This window comes from Rhodnius prolixus, unplaced genomic scaffold, assembly GCF_049639745.1.
Source record: "Rhodnius prolixus isolate KJV_2025 unplaced genomic scaffold, Rpr scaffold_13, whole genome shotgun sequence".
NCBI lineage: Eukaryota > Metazoa > Arthropoda > Insecta > Hemiptera > Reduviidae > Rhodnius > Rhodnius prolixus.
Window position 1 is genome coordinate 6,853,953 of NW_027411583.1, and position 15,385 is coordinate 6,869,337.

At 32.7% G+C, this 15,385-nt stretch overlaps 2 protein-coding genes across 2 annotated transcripts; both read right to left on the minus strand.

Moving 5' to 3' along the window:
• Window positions 1-99: 99 nt before the first annotated feature.
• LOC141447843 (myrosinase 1-like) lies at window positions 100-5,535 on the minus strand (the record flags this gene model as incomplete). Its single annotated transcript, XM_074115722.1, has 4 exons — window positions 100-1,144; window positions 1,232-1,338; window positions 4,957-5,091; window positions 5,380-5,535. Coding segments are annotated over 4 exons (528 nt in total), but the record flags the coding sequence as incomplete, so codon positions are not given.
• A 26-nt stretch (window positions 5,536-5,561) lies between these two features.
• On the minus strand, window positions 5,562-11,594 carry LOC141447849 (myrosinase 1-like). Its single transcript, XM_074115727.1, has 6 exons — window positions 11,366-11,594; window positions 10,967-11,101; window positions 8,147-8,269; window positions 6,658-6,838; window positions 6,446-6,543; window positions 5,562-5,765 (listed from the first exon to the last, which is right to left on the minus strand). Exons 1-6 carry the CDS (start codon window positions 11,561-11,563, stop codon window positions 5,562-5,564), a joined length of 939 nt encoding a protein of 312 aa, XP_073971828.1. The 5' UTR covers window positions 11,564-11,594.
• Between the last annotated feature and the right edge of the window lie 3,791 nt (window positions 11,595-15,385).

Genomic DNA, 15,385 nt, shown 5'->3' on the forward strand with positions numbered 1-15,385 from the left:
ATTTTTTTTTTTTTTTTTTAACAAAACACCTTTTCCGTGTTCGATAATAATTTTTTAAAAACGTTAATAACCCTTGCATTTCTATAAACTATCCTTAAACTAAAACCATGAAATTTTCCTACACCAGAATTTAAAATTTTATTATTATAAATTTTCAATCTGCCTGCATGCCAAAGCAGGCATTACTTAAATCTTTAAATTTCTGAATTAAAAATGAAAAATAAATTTGGGCTATTAAAAAAACGTCCCAAAATGGGCACTCCATTATTTTGTGGTGCTCTATTAGAATAATTTATTTAATTTAACAATTAACTATATTTTTTATAATTATAGAACTACAGATTACAGAAATAATAGGTGTCGATCTACTCGACAAAGCTCCTCCCAGGAATCTGACGTGATTTCTTGTGCCACAAAATGTCATACCTGAGATGGTCATTCTAACAAATTTTCAAATTTAAGTGGGGGTATTTGGAAGAAACACTGCAATCGTAATAGAAATTACACTTTCAGAGGCAGACTTATGCTCACTTTAGCAGGGTTATAAAACAAAATTTAATCTAAACTCATTGATAAGAAACAATTCAGTAATGATAGTAAACTATTTTATTTTGTCGCCGTACGTTTACTATATTCTCCCCAATTAAAAATTAATCTTACGGATTCTTCCAATTAATTTGTATGGAAGAGAAAAATATTGTCAGGCGTTTTTCAATATTACGCTTTTTCGTCCAGTTTTTGAAAATCAACCCTTACATATCTGTCCGTCTGAACAGTTTTAATTATTGTTGTTGTTGTTATCCACCATTTCGTTTAAACAATTGAAAAATATGTAAAGGAATTTTCGTTAATTAGAATTAAATCATAAAAAAACAATTACAATAACAAGTAAATTAAATATTTATGTATAAAACATTTCTATCCGAAAATCTACTATAAAAAATGGCCACTAACATCTTGAATATAAACATTATCAAGAAACGTAATAATGATTCTTTTTTTTTTTTTTTACAATTAGCTCTTCTCATTACTCCAAGAACATTTATTGCTTTCAATTAATCTTTTTATAAATGAAGCTGATTTTCTTTTAGTTCTAGGCCTGTTAGGATCTGAAAAATTTACGGATATGAATCCAAATCTATACCTGGAAAATATAAATTTTAATAATAACTTTATTTTACAAAAAAAAAATGGATCAAAAATAAGATTTAATTTTAATGTTGTAACTTACACATAGCCATTCATCCATTCGAAATCATCCATTAAACACCATGCAGTGTAACCAAAAACTTTACAACCATCCTTGTATATTGCATTCACGATTTGATTCATATAAAGCTGTAATGTCAAGTATACATACGATGTAAGATGAAATCAGCAATTAATAAAGCTTAAATAATATTATTTATTAGTAACGACGATAGGGATGAGACTTGAGTTGTGCCACAACTTTAAGAGGTGCAATTAATGCCGCAAATTTAAAGTTATGCCAGCTAATTATTAGAGAACATTTTTTTTTAAGACTGTACTTCCCTGTTAAATGGAATTTCAAAATCTCCGATTTCATTTCTGGAGGCAGGTTAATTATCTAATCTACTTATGCCCAAGTTTCTTTCTTCAATTTCGTCTCAGGACTAGTTTTTATCGTTGGCTTTCTAATCTGCTTGCATTGACGTGTAATAATGGTAATATCTTGGGAGATAGTAATATCGGGCATGTAAACTAGTGGCAATGACTTGAGTGTTTCTTTCCAATTTGGGATTTAGAGCTTTTGGCTGAAAAGGTAGATACAACTTGTTGCACTTTTTGGTAACAAATAGCATACACTATCCTCTACCCATCAGAACAAATAAAACGCTTCCAATCGATGGTGCCAATGTCAGTGACTCGCCCTGGACAATGCCGATATTTGATTCGGTCTTAAGTGTTTTAATGCGCCCAATTAGCTTAGAAAACAACTCCACAGGTGCAGAGTATAATAATGTGTAAACTCCCATAATGTGTAAACAGGGATCTACGTCCTGCGCAAACTGTTAAGAGGATTATAGGTTCCTTATATTCTAGAAATTGCGTTGAAAACACTATATACGATATGAGGCCGCTGGCACTAGAAGTCCAATTGAGATAGTAGTAAAAAATTAGTGACTCAATTCTTATGGTTCTAACACCTTTTATTCAAGCTTCGAACTTCTACTAATTTTAATTGATTTATTGAGTTTCGTTGTTTCCCTTGAATGAAATTTCTACATTATGAAATCTTTTTTCAACAAAAAAAAGAAGTGCTAGGTTTTCCAGAAACTCTGAGGCTTCCTATCTAATTGCTATTTCGTTGTGATTTACTTAAGTTTCTGGGGAAAAAAGGGAAGTAATAATTAATGTAAAAATTCCGACATTTTAAACGAACTGTGAGAATTCGAGTGAAAGAATTGAATTTGGAATATTTTTTTTTTTTTTTTTTTTTATTATCCTTTTAATGAAATTTACACCTGTACCTACAGGTACAATAGGTAAATGCGATGAAAGTATGTCAATAGCGTGGCATACGTGAATGACGGTCATCCATTGATGGCCGCCGTTAGTCACCCAGTTGGTCACGGGGCCAACGGCGCCTCAGCCGTCTTCGAGGATTGGAGGGTAGCGTAGTTGTAGACAGGTTTGCAGCTAAAGGGTTGGGATGCAGTGAGAGTTTTTGGTGAAAATTTTTGTATCGAATTTTGGCAAGTTCGGAGATAAGTGGAATTTGGAGATCTGTATGTATAGTGTGGTTGCTTACATAGAATGGAGCGTCTAGTATGCGGCGGAGAATTTTGGATTGCAGTGTTTGTAGTCTATTGAGGTTGGATTTTTTAGCTGTACCGTAAAGTTCGAGTCCGTAAGTCCATATTGGTGTGAGAAGGGCTGTATAGAGTCGTCGTTTGTACTGTAGTGAGAGTTTTGAGCGTTTGTCGAGTAGCCTGGCTAGAAGTTTGTATCGTTTGTTTAGTTCGGTACGTTTAAGTCTCGTATGGGGGTTCCAGGTAAGTCTCTTGTCTAGGTACATTCCAAGGTACCGCACATGGTCGGCTGGTGGGATAGGTGTGTGATGTAAGAAGACAGGTGGCGGAGTTTGACGTTTGAGTGTGAAGACTATGTATTTAGATTTAGTTGGGTTAATTTTTATACGCCAGTTTTCTAACCAAGGTTCTATTGAGTGAAGGTGGGACTGTAGTGAGCGTACTGCGAGGATAGGGTCAGAGTGTGTGGAGAGAATGGCAGTGTCGTCAGCGAAGGTGTAAATAGAGGTATTAAGGTTAGAAGGTAAGTCGGCAGTGTAGATTGTGTAAAGAAGAGGAGCTAAGACACTTCCCTGTGGCACACCAGCAAGGACGGGATAGATGGAAGAGTGAGTAGTGCCTTGAAGAACTTGAAAGAATCTGTCAGAGAGGTAAGAGCTGAGTATGAGGTAATAAGTGCTAGGAAGGATGTGTTTTAGTTTCCACAGTAGACCTTCGTGCCAGACTCGGTCAAAGGCTTGCGAAACATCGAGGAATACTCCAGCGCAGTACTGTTTTCGCTCGAGTGAAGAAGCGATGGTGTCTACAACACGATGGGCCTGCTGGATCGTCGAGTGGCAGCTTCTGAAACCAAACTGATGGTCCGGTATAATTTCGAGAGATTCTGTAATTTCGTAGAGGCGTGGTAACAGAAGTCTCTCGAATATTTTGCCCAAGAGAGGCAGTAGGCTTATCGGTCGATAGGAAGAAGGTAGTTGAGTCGGTTTGTTGGGCTTGGGTATCATTCGAACTGTAGAAAATTTCCAGAGTATAGGGTAGTAAGTAGTTCTGAGAATAGAGTTGTAAATGGTAGTGAGGAAGACTATTGCTTTTTTGGGTAGTTGGAGTAGGATGTTGGCAGTAATTAGATCGTAACCAGGGCTCTTTTTTTTATTGAGATTAATAATGACTTGCTTGACTTGGGAGGGTGTGAACGGCTTTGGAGGCATAGAAAGAGGTAAAGGTATGTCTAAGTCCCTAATAACGTCTTGAGTATGTTGTGAGTTGAGAACGTCAGGATGCGGAATGAAGACAGTTGAAAGGTGCGTTGCAAATAGCTCAGCTTTTTCCGAGTCACATTTAGCCCAGGAACCGTCAGTAGTACGAAGAGGAGAGGAGGTAGGTTGAAATTTTAGAATACGTCTAGTGGCAGCCCAAAGGGAGTTGTCTTCAGTAGTCAGAGATTTGGTATATTCGGTGTATTGTTTGTTGTAGTATTTACGGAGTTCTTTTTTAAGTTGGTTTGTCAGGTGATTAAGTTGTTGTTTATGAGATGGGTATTTTGTACGTTGCCAGAGAGATCTCGTTCGTCGTTTGTTAGTTATGAGTGAATTTGGAATATTAAAATAATTTTCTGCTTGAAGGTTTTTAAGTCAGTTTCGTTTTGATACGATGTAGTGGAACTACTAGTTACGACTTTTCTCTTTGAATTGTTCTGATTGCCATTGAAGTTAGGTCTACCAAAAATTCACGCCCGAAATCATTTGAGGCAACTTAATCAATGCATTTAATCAAAATTATATTCTAGAAGCCAACAGCACATGCAGAATTAAGGTCGCCTGATCTTGATTTCATTTAGTGGGAATTTGAGATCCAGAAATTGTGGTTTACATCAATTAAAATTTCTAACCAGGATTCTACCAAGCCCTAAAAACCATGTGCTTATAATACAGTATGCTTATTGGTTGAGGCAGCTACAATAAGTCCACGTAATGAATTAAAAGATACCCGTAAATTATTATAATCAAAATAATTTTCTGCTTTAAGCTATATAATTAAAAGATAAGTTGCAAAATAAAGTATTAAAGTAAGTAAAATAAGCTTATGAAACTTATTAACTTAATCTTACAAAAGTTAAAAAAAGAAACCCAATAATTTCTTTTAAAAATTTTAGCAATAATAATTCTGTGTAACATTTTCATACTTTATAATATGTGATCCTAATATCGTCTTCTAAGTAATTTTCAGTTCCACATCCATTTTCAATTACAAAAGTAGGTAAATTATCATACTGAATCTTTAACCAATTCAGCAAGCCTCCAAATCCTTGAGGTACTATCTGAACAAATAAATCGTGTAATTTTTATTTATAAATTGGCAATTGAATAACAGAAATTAGAAATACATTAATAATTTCTATTTTTAAAAGAAAGAAAGACATTTTGGCTTTTGCCATGAACATGTTGCTTATGTTACATTTGTAATCTTTAAAAAAAGCAATCTTAAGCTCTGTTTAGTAAATTATAAAGTTCATTTCTATTTCTTAGGTTAAATCTAAAAAGATTCTAAAATCTTTTCTTCATACCAAAAATATCATGCATGTGGTGTAAAAATTAATTTATCTTACTCTTTGCCAGAATGTACCAGTTCTAGGCCACGAAGGGTCCACGTAGAGTAGCACATCAGAATCTCTTTCCCAAGATGGTTTTCGTCCTGATTCACCAGTGGTGCATAAAACTGATGTATAATGATTAATTCCTAGAAAATGATAACTACCTGGAAAAAAAAAATGCAAAGTTGAAAAGAAATTCAAAAGAAGACTAATGTAGGAGAGCAATTCAAAGCAGCTGAAGGAATATATCTACCCCTAATATAATTAATTTCCTCTCGTGTAAAATATGGTAAACGTGATTGTTTTCTTCCTTCTAGAGCACTGTTTCTATCTATATATTCTCTCATAACTCTTGGATAATCGCCTTCTTTGCTATATATAGGATGACCAAACCAACCATACTAAAACATTTACGGATAATTCTACTTAACTTTAAACAAACGTCCATGTTATTTATATTACTCATTTAACTATTTTTAGAGAGAAATCGGGAAGAAGACTATTGGCACAGCAAGTTTTGAGATGGAGGGTTCATGTAATTGGAAAATGTTTCTTGTTAAAGAAATATCAAAATAGGAGACCATTAACGGTTCAAAATGGTATGGGAATGTTCTACTTTCTTTGTTATCCCAATTGTGACACAAAATATGTGGAAACACGACCAGTTAAAAAAAATTCTAACTTTATCATCTACGCGATTCTTAATAGCTTGAAGTTAATGTAAATTTATTTTTGTTTCAGAAAACTCCCTCGGGCAGTGAAAATGATGATTACTTGTAAGACTATCATCACTTTGACTTCCGCTTGTGAGAGCTATTATTAACTGAGAAAGATGAAATAGCACTCACTATTAAAGAAAAGCAAACTATTAAAAAAAAGTTTATGGCCAGGTTGATCCAGGTTTCCCAAAGGACCATAGCGTCCGCGAGTAAGTAATGAATTTTTACTGAGTAAAGATTCTGAATATAATCCAGCAGGAGAGTTATGAATTTTGGCGGAAGTGGAAGTGATAATAAAGAATAGTTCGTCATTTTAATGAATCATCACTTAGATGGCAAGGAAAGAAATAGAAAGTTATTACTGTAAACTGATTATGTCTCTCTGCAGCTTCTTCGTCTTCGTGGGAGTTATTCCTCAACGGCATTCCAAAAAGACCAGATAGGTTAATGCTAACATTTCCTGCAATAAATTTCATCTACATGATAAGTACTATTTTTAAAACTTTTACTGACTATAAGTGACACAGATTTTTACTAGGACTTTTGATCAGAATAAATTTTAAGATGAAATTACCTTGCTGTTTAATCCTGTACTTCCTTTCATAAAGTCTAAAAACATTTGCATGTGCTTTTATAATATTGTGTCCTGCCAAGTATTCCCCTACACCATGGATATCTAATCCTGGGGCAAGCACTGAAGTACCATATCCAGCTGCCACGTTCATCGGTTCGTTTACAGTAATCCACCATTTTACCTGTTTGAGGACTCTTATTAAGAAAATTAAATCGCCTTTACGTATTGCCTCAGTTTATTTTTATCAAAAACTTATAGTCATTTTACCTTTAATAACTAAATAATTGTTTAAAATAAGTGAAACAAATAAAAAAGTTCAGATGTGTTCTTAATTGTTTGAGTGATTGTTAATCTTCAGAATTTTCTGTGGTAATTTTAGTTTTAGTCGTCACCAGTCTGTTGTCTGTCCAATTTACACATCAATTATCGGTATGGTACATATTGTCCAGCTTATGCATTTTTTTAAGCGATTCGTAGAAACGAATTTACCCCTTGTCCTTATATATTTGTTCGTTTCGTTTGGCCAATGTGCTCCCAAGACCGATACACAATCCTGAATTTTGAAATAGTGACAACCTTTTTAATTGCTCTCTTATTCGCCCTCATTCGTACTTTACAAACTAATTAAATATCTGATAATTTTAATGGATTTCGTCGATTAGAAGGCCTATCTGTTAGTGCTATCTTTATGTAATGTCATGTTTAAAGTTCAGTTTAGTCTTTATCAACTTTGAGACTATTTTTTAGCGTTAATTTGAAGTATTCCTCATTACTTTCACTGTTGTTAGTTTATAACGTTTTAGTTATGGTCATTCTGTAGAGAATAGTATCTAGTAGGTAGAGAAGACCGTCTTATATGCACGTACACTGCTACAACCATATTGTTTCTGTTCAAATAAACTCACTATTTTCAAAATTCTCATATAAATTACATTCTTTGAATATTTTAAAATCAAACTGTATGGATAATTCCCAGAATGACCAGTGTTTTAAACATTTAATCACTGATTCCATCAAACATCGCGTTTTTTACTTTTTTTGGATGCTATTTCTGAGTAGTTAAGAAATAGAAGGGAACTGATAAAGCATTATATTGCTGATTTATTTGTATAAAAAATGTACAAATAAATGGGAGTATTGTTTATTTATAGTCTATAATTTTATTACAAAGTTCTTTATCTATTCGCCGTGACAATTTCGGTTTTATGGCTTCCGCCTGCAAAACTTTGGCTGTTTAACCCTCGCCATAGCTTCCGTCAGTTTTCCCAAACTATTTTTTTTTGCTGAGAAGCTTTCACGAACTGTGTCCTCCTACTTCAGATTTGCTTAATCAATTCTGACCAACCTTCTGTCTAGTTTTCATACGTTGCCTTGTCCAAGGTTAAAAAGTCTATCGAGAGCTCATACCATTTTAGCGTACTTTCTTTAAGGCGCTACAACTTCGCGTCGTATATAAAGAACTAATTATTTAAATGCTTTTGTTAACTACCTTATCTCCAAAATGATTAAATATTAAGTCTGCATAATCTGCAAAAATTTGTACTATGGCTGGATTTAACCATCCTCCATTATCTTCAATAGGCTGTGGTAAGTCCCAGTGATATAAAGTTACCTTAAAAAATCGATTATTTTTTTTTTTTTTTAATAATTTACAGATGTTTCTGCAGTAATCTTAATAAATGAAGAGATAAATATTTCAAACATAACGGTAGCAATTAGGAAAGGACATGTTGATTTAAGCTTTTTTTTCACATCTGATCTTTAGGATAGATTTTACCTTACTGGGATAGGGGTTCCAGAAGGTACACCTGACCGCCTGACAGCCTGACCTAAAAAAATGTGTGGAGCCAAAGACAATTTTATTGGAGTAACGTTTAAGAAACCTGCATTGTTTTATTTCATTTTATTTTTTTAATACAGTACCCAAATTCGTATTATGTTGCTTTAACCGCCTGTAAGACAGTCTGTACCAGATTTTTATGTGGTGGGAAGTGGGGGATTATTATACTGTTTTACAAGCACCTCTATTTCCAAGAATCCTTTTTTTATTAATTTAAGCTCTTTAAAGAAAACTTAGCATTTAGTATTTTAAAAATAAATTTAATTATGCATGTCTCCAGCAGCTGACCCTTAGATTTTCTCTTCCTAGGAGCTTCTTACAGCTCACTGTTCGGTGATGGACAGTGTTGTCTGTAACGAGAGAACACTGTCCGGAGGCCGGCAGTGCACTGGAAAAAGCTCCGGGCGCTAATGACCTCAGCTGTTGATGCGCCAAAAAAAAAAAAAAAAAAAATTATGCATGTCAAATCAACACGGGGTCTGAACCTCACCATCTCGGATTTTCTTGAAATTTGGCACATGTGTACTATTGGTATAGACTTGGAAAAATATGAAATTTTACTGAGATATGTCAACTAGTTTATGAGTTATAGGGCTGTAAAGTTGCCAAAAATGGGCTGAAAAACAGGAAACCCCGTGTTTTTGAATTACTTTAGAAGCTTTCCTAATTGAGCTACAGACTTGGGATTGGTGTCATTTTATAGCATATATAATGCCCTTTCCTGTGATATGCGACACCATATGGGTTAGGATAAATAAAGTTTGTTAACTTTAAATTTTAAATTTTTTAAAAAGTACATATTTTAAAATTTTAAAATTAATTCCATGAATTAGTAGTGTTATGAATCACTGAGCAAAATATTGATTTGGGACGACAATGGCTTCATTGTTAAAAAAATTTAAGACTAAAGCTCCAATCCGATTAATTCAACTCTGAATTCATGTTAATACAATAATGCTAACAATAATTCCACTAAGTCCAAAGTAAAACATACTGTTAAGTAATAGGTTCTCTTTATTATTTTAAGCTTGAAAAGGCTTCATTTGTTTGGCATGCATCACTTTCTAGAAGGACGTATGTAAGTTCTTCCAGTCAGAGTCACAGGATCAATTTTTATCAAAACATCCACTACTGAGACCCAAAGAATATCAGCCTATCTTGGATACGAGATGATTTAGAGGGTCCAGCTGGATGAAGAAAAGTTGCTTTTACTTCATCAAGTTCTCTAAAACATATCCAAGCCACCAGTTTCTTTATTGACTACACTGATATAACCTGATATGTCGGCTAATTTTAGTTTATCAGGGAATTTTGAAACTTCCATTTCGCAAGCTTCTGAGTTCATAGAAAAGTTTTTAACCAATATTTTGGATTTACTTCTAGGAATGAAAGCATGGTATTGCTGTGTTCCTTTAATAGCCAATGCTTAAGCAAACCGATTTTTTAAAAACACTCAGATTCAACATAGTCTTCCTGGGTTGAATATGCAAAGTCTATGTTGGTGATGTTTTCTACTGCCCACTCAAAAAGTTGTAGTGAAGTTTGGATTTGATTTCCATAGGGTCGTTGCAAACTGGCACGAGCTGCCAGTCTCTTTACCGAACCCCCTACGCCATCACAAGGCCCTTTGCCGACTTAAACCAACTTAAAGAGGCTGTTATCTCAGCCAAAGAAGACTATTCTTGAACAAAGATATTGAATTGAATTATTTTTGTATAATTTGATTAACTGCATAATTTCATTAAAATAATATATTTTAATTAATATGAATAATTACTGTAATCATAATTATTAATTCTAAAAATGATTTCAAAATCAATATTTTAAATCTTAATAATTATTAATTATGATTCATTGATTCATTATTACTATTTTCAATTTATTTATTACTTTAATTTTATTAAAATATATTTTCCATGAAAAGGAGCTTTAGTCTTAATTTTTTTTAACAATGAAGCCATTGTCGTCCCAAATTAATATTTTGCCCAGTGATTCATAACACTACTAGCTATTCATGGAATTAATTTTAAAATATGTACTTTTTAAAAAATTTAAAATTTAAATTTAACAAACTTTATTTATCCTAACCCATATGCTATAAAATGACACCAATCCCAAGTCTGTAGCTCAATTAGGAAAGCTTCTACAGTAATTCAAAAACACGGGGTTTCCTGTTTTTCAGCCCATTTTTGGCAACTTTACAGCCCTATAACTCATAAACTAGTTGACATATCTCAGTAAAATTTCATATTTTTCCAAGTCTATACCAATAGTACACATGTGCCAAATTTCAAGAAAATCCGAGATGGTGAGGTCAAAAATGGTCTTTTTTTGTGTTGATTTGACATGGAATGACTCAAGAAGTTTTTTTTATCAAGTTAAGGATTATATTTATGGTAGTATATCCTGTAGCTAATAAATTCTCAAATGTGTTGGGTTCTTGTTTGAATGTTAAGCAAAATAAATTACCATTGGTTGTTTTCCTTTACTTAATACCTCATCAATAAATCGATTATAAAAGTCAATTCCTTTTTGATTGATACGATGACGATAACCATCTGGTAGAATTCTTGCCCACATTATAGAAAATCTGTACATATCAAACTGCAAATACAATATAAATTAAAACGATAATTTAAAACAAAAATATTTCATCAGAGCATTACTCTAAGAATATTCAATTATTTAATCAATAAGTTTGATGTTTCTATTTCAGGTTTAGAGATAATGTGCTATATAATGGATACAGCAAGAAATTAAAAAAAAAATTATTTTAAAGCCGGAAATGAAGGAGGTGAATAACATATGTATAAAAGTACGTACAGAATGGATGGGTAAAGTAAATTATTTAAAATGAATAAAACTTACTTTTAAATCATGGACATTTTGAATATCTTCTTTATATTTGTAATAAGAATCGCTTGCCACATCACCGTTAGATCTGTCTATAATTTTATAAGGTTCTAAATGAGTGAAGGAGTCCCAAATGTGAATTCCTTTTCCTAGTAAATTAATAAGATAAAGTGAGAGAAAGACATTTTTTTTAAAAGTTTTAGATACATTCATAACGTTACACAAACTTAAAATTCTCCGAACCATTTTTCTGAATGGATCAACATTTCGTGAATACCTTTTAAGATTTAATTCTCCGAACCATTTTTCTGAATGGATCAACATTTCGTGAATACCTTATAAGATTTAATTGTTGAGTAAACTGAATGTATGCTCAAGTATCATGTTTCAGTGCAATCCTACAGTATCAATTAAGAATTAAAATAAAATCAACAATTTTTTTTTTTGCATTGAAACATGGATCCAAAACTGAAAGTGTGTCGCCGCTTTTTACCGTTCTGACTCCGACATTGAAAATGCTAGAAGTTTATTTTAGTGTCTGTTGTGCAGTTTGTAAAATAAAACTTCTTTTTCAAGCATTAGTCTTCCAGGCATCTCGTTCACACCGCTGTCGAAGAGCCTGATTAGACAGTGGTTGCCACTGCTGCTGGTTGTATTGTTGATCAGTGTAAAGTCAACGCCACTGTTTGTCAAAACGTTATGCCTTGCTTTTAATCCATAAAAATAATTTTTACATATGACGGGGAAGGTTTTTAAATAAAAAAATATACGATATCGATTACCTTTTCTTTAGGTTTAATGCGAAATACGAGGTAGAACTTTGTTGTACTTGAATAAGATAAGGTTGTAAAACATAGAAACTTCAGAGCTTTATGTTAAGGCAACAGCGATTTCTGGATTTCTAAAATGCTCCTTTGTGACTCCGAAATTTGGGTGAGGTTTAATGTATTTAAATGGGAACTTCAAAATAATGATAATGATACTGCTAAATTATTTACCATCAACATCCCAGGCACCTTCACTTTGGTATGCTGCAGTAGCAACGTTGAATAGAAATCCTTTAGGAAACGTCAAATTTGCAAATTCTTCATCTGGTTTACATTGCCCTCGGCAATATTTTACAAATATTAGTACAATTAATTTCAAACTCTGCAGATTTAGTTGCATATTCATTTCAGTTTCGTTAAATATCACTGCAATAAAATGTAATAAATATAACTCTTCGTGGTTGAGAAAAATTCTAATTGGATTGATTGGTTCATCTAAGAATTAAAATGTACAAGAGTAAAAAAATACAACTTGGAAGTACAACTATCCGATATAATCAAGAAAATTTCGTTTCACTAGTTAATTTTTTAATAAGTAGTTATTATTTTTAAACAAATGATTTAAAACTATTTAAATAGTTCCGCTATTTTGATTTAAATAATATGAAAGTGAAAAATCTAATTTTTAAAGCATTGTTTTAAAAATGAGGTATTTGTTCTATGCATTTAGTACTAATTCACTGACTTTGTGCAGATCGAATTTGGTAATTAAGTTGTTGTACGTCTTTAAAAAGACATAACTGTCTTAATATTTTACTATTTAAAAGGTTGTTTTAGAGATATTCTTAGTCTTTTATTGATAATGGAGTTAAAAGTTATTTCGTCAAGTTCTTTCCAAGAAGAATGCACCTCATTTTAATTTTCTGGATGTTTTGAACGGTTTTCATCAATGCTTAGCAAGAATTTCACTATATTGTTCCAGAAATTTGATGTAGAAGCACTATAGCAACTAGACTGAGATCTAATTAGTTACAATTGCCTTAACAGATCTTTGCATATCTTAGGCTTAAGAGATTCATTCAGAACATCTTCAATTGACATAATGTATGATTATAAATGATGCGAGTCTGCCAAAGTCTAGTGGCTTTGTATACTATCGCCACTATCAACACCGGAAATATGATTCCAGTTAGATTTGAACCTAATCCCCCTCAACAACTTTGAATCAAATTTTCTGGAAAAATGTTTCTAATGAAAGTAACTGATTGTAATGTGCAAATCGCTTGATTTGAGCCCCTTGAGGAAGCCACCTGTCAGCGTACGTTCATTCAAGATAAGGAGGAGGTTAGCCACAGATCTCTCCAGATATAATTGCCGAGACAGATCTTCGCCCACCTCACAGGAAAGCTAAAAACCCAAGTTTTCTTGAAAGAGTGCTAGGCTTCTCATTTTCTACCACCCATAATAGAAAATATTTGTTTTCGTTTCCCAAGCCATTGTTCTTGCTAAGACACTCCTAAACCATTTCAAAGCTGATGATACTTGTGCTGAGCGCTTTAATGGTGTCTTGCCTATCGAAAAGGAAATATCTCATTCCAGTATTTCCTGTTGAGATTAAATTCACAAACCCACCTTTCCAGACGTAAAATTCTATCTGGAATTACAATGGGAAATTTACCCTTAGGTTTGAGTTCCAAATCCTTTGATGAGCTTTATTTCGCTACCGGATTTCAAATCCATTCCAAAAACCCAGAAATAGAAGACTGATTTAGTCACAACCATTGACACCATTCCCAAGGTTCTAGAATGATTTGTTTGCAGTTTCCTAGAAATCACTCCACTCTAGTATAATGTGCGCAAACAGACGTTCTAAATCCATCACTTGCAAAAACAATAAGGAATAGTGAATAATATAAAGTTATGTCATTAAAAAGCAAGTTTAGACACCCACTTACCCCATCCAGAAATTAGTTTATCTTAACCTCATATATGGCACTGAACAAATTATTATTATAAACAAAGTATTACATTGGTACTTTAGTTGTAAGCAATTTATTTTCTGTGTTGCCAGCCTACAAAGTTATGGCTTTCTTTTAGTCTTATCCGGATGATAAATGCACTGCATACTACCTATTACAGAAAAAAGATAATGATTTCTTTGTTAGTTACAAACACTTTATTAGCAAGTTGTAACTTACTATTTTGTTTTTTGCTTTTTTAATTAGAATCTGAATAATTAACTTTGCTAAAGTGCTTTAATTAAATACTTGAATTTCATTTAATTATAGCAAATTCTTTAACACATTTCAGCCTTTCAATAATTATTTATTTATTCATACTGCTTTTGGGGCTTATCCCCTTAGCATGGAGTTTGACATTGATACATAAATACAATAAATTGATACAATGATACATAAATGGTAGATATAAATACGCAAAAAAATAAATTTAAATTCGTAAAAACAAAATTATATGAACATCCCAAGAGCTTTTCTTTTCCTTTCTGTCTTAAATCAGACCTTAACTTTCAATAGCTTTCTTAGCTTTTTAAGAAGTTACCACTCATTAAGTAAAAAGCTTCTTATCTGTAAAGATAATTTAACGTAATCACATATAGCATTGATTTGATTTACAGAGTTAATGGAAAATAGGTTTACATAGTTTTCTGGTTCAGGTAAAGCTGTTGCAATATAATAGTTATTTAATTTATGTGTTCGGATAGACTGAAAGACCTGGCAGGAGAAAAGGAAGTGGAGCAAGGTGTCTGAAACGTTATTTTTACATAGAGTGCATATATTGGAGCTATCAAAGACATAAGTACAAGAGTTGAAATAGATTTTTGTTTTATTGAGGTTAGCTAATCTAAGCTGGGATAATAAGCGAATTTTTTTGATGGAAATAAGCCAAGATAGATGCAGTTCATTGCTGCCCAGACTACTTATGTGACGGTACAAAATATTGTACTTACACCGGTCAATTACATAGGCGATATCTCTACTTAAGCAGTCATTCCAAAGTTGTTTTTCTAAATTTTTAATTTGAGATTTAAGAATAACGGGATCTCCCTGCATGAAATCTAAAGCTCCTATGGAACTTAAAATACCTTTCAATAATTGTGAATGATGAATAATGAATAATAGTAGTAAAATGAATAAATAATAATGAATTTTGTATCCTAAATAAATAAATTATTAATACTACAACAGTTTTAACATTGGGACATTTTCTTTGGAAAATTCTAATTAATACAATCTATGATCTCCGCATG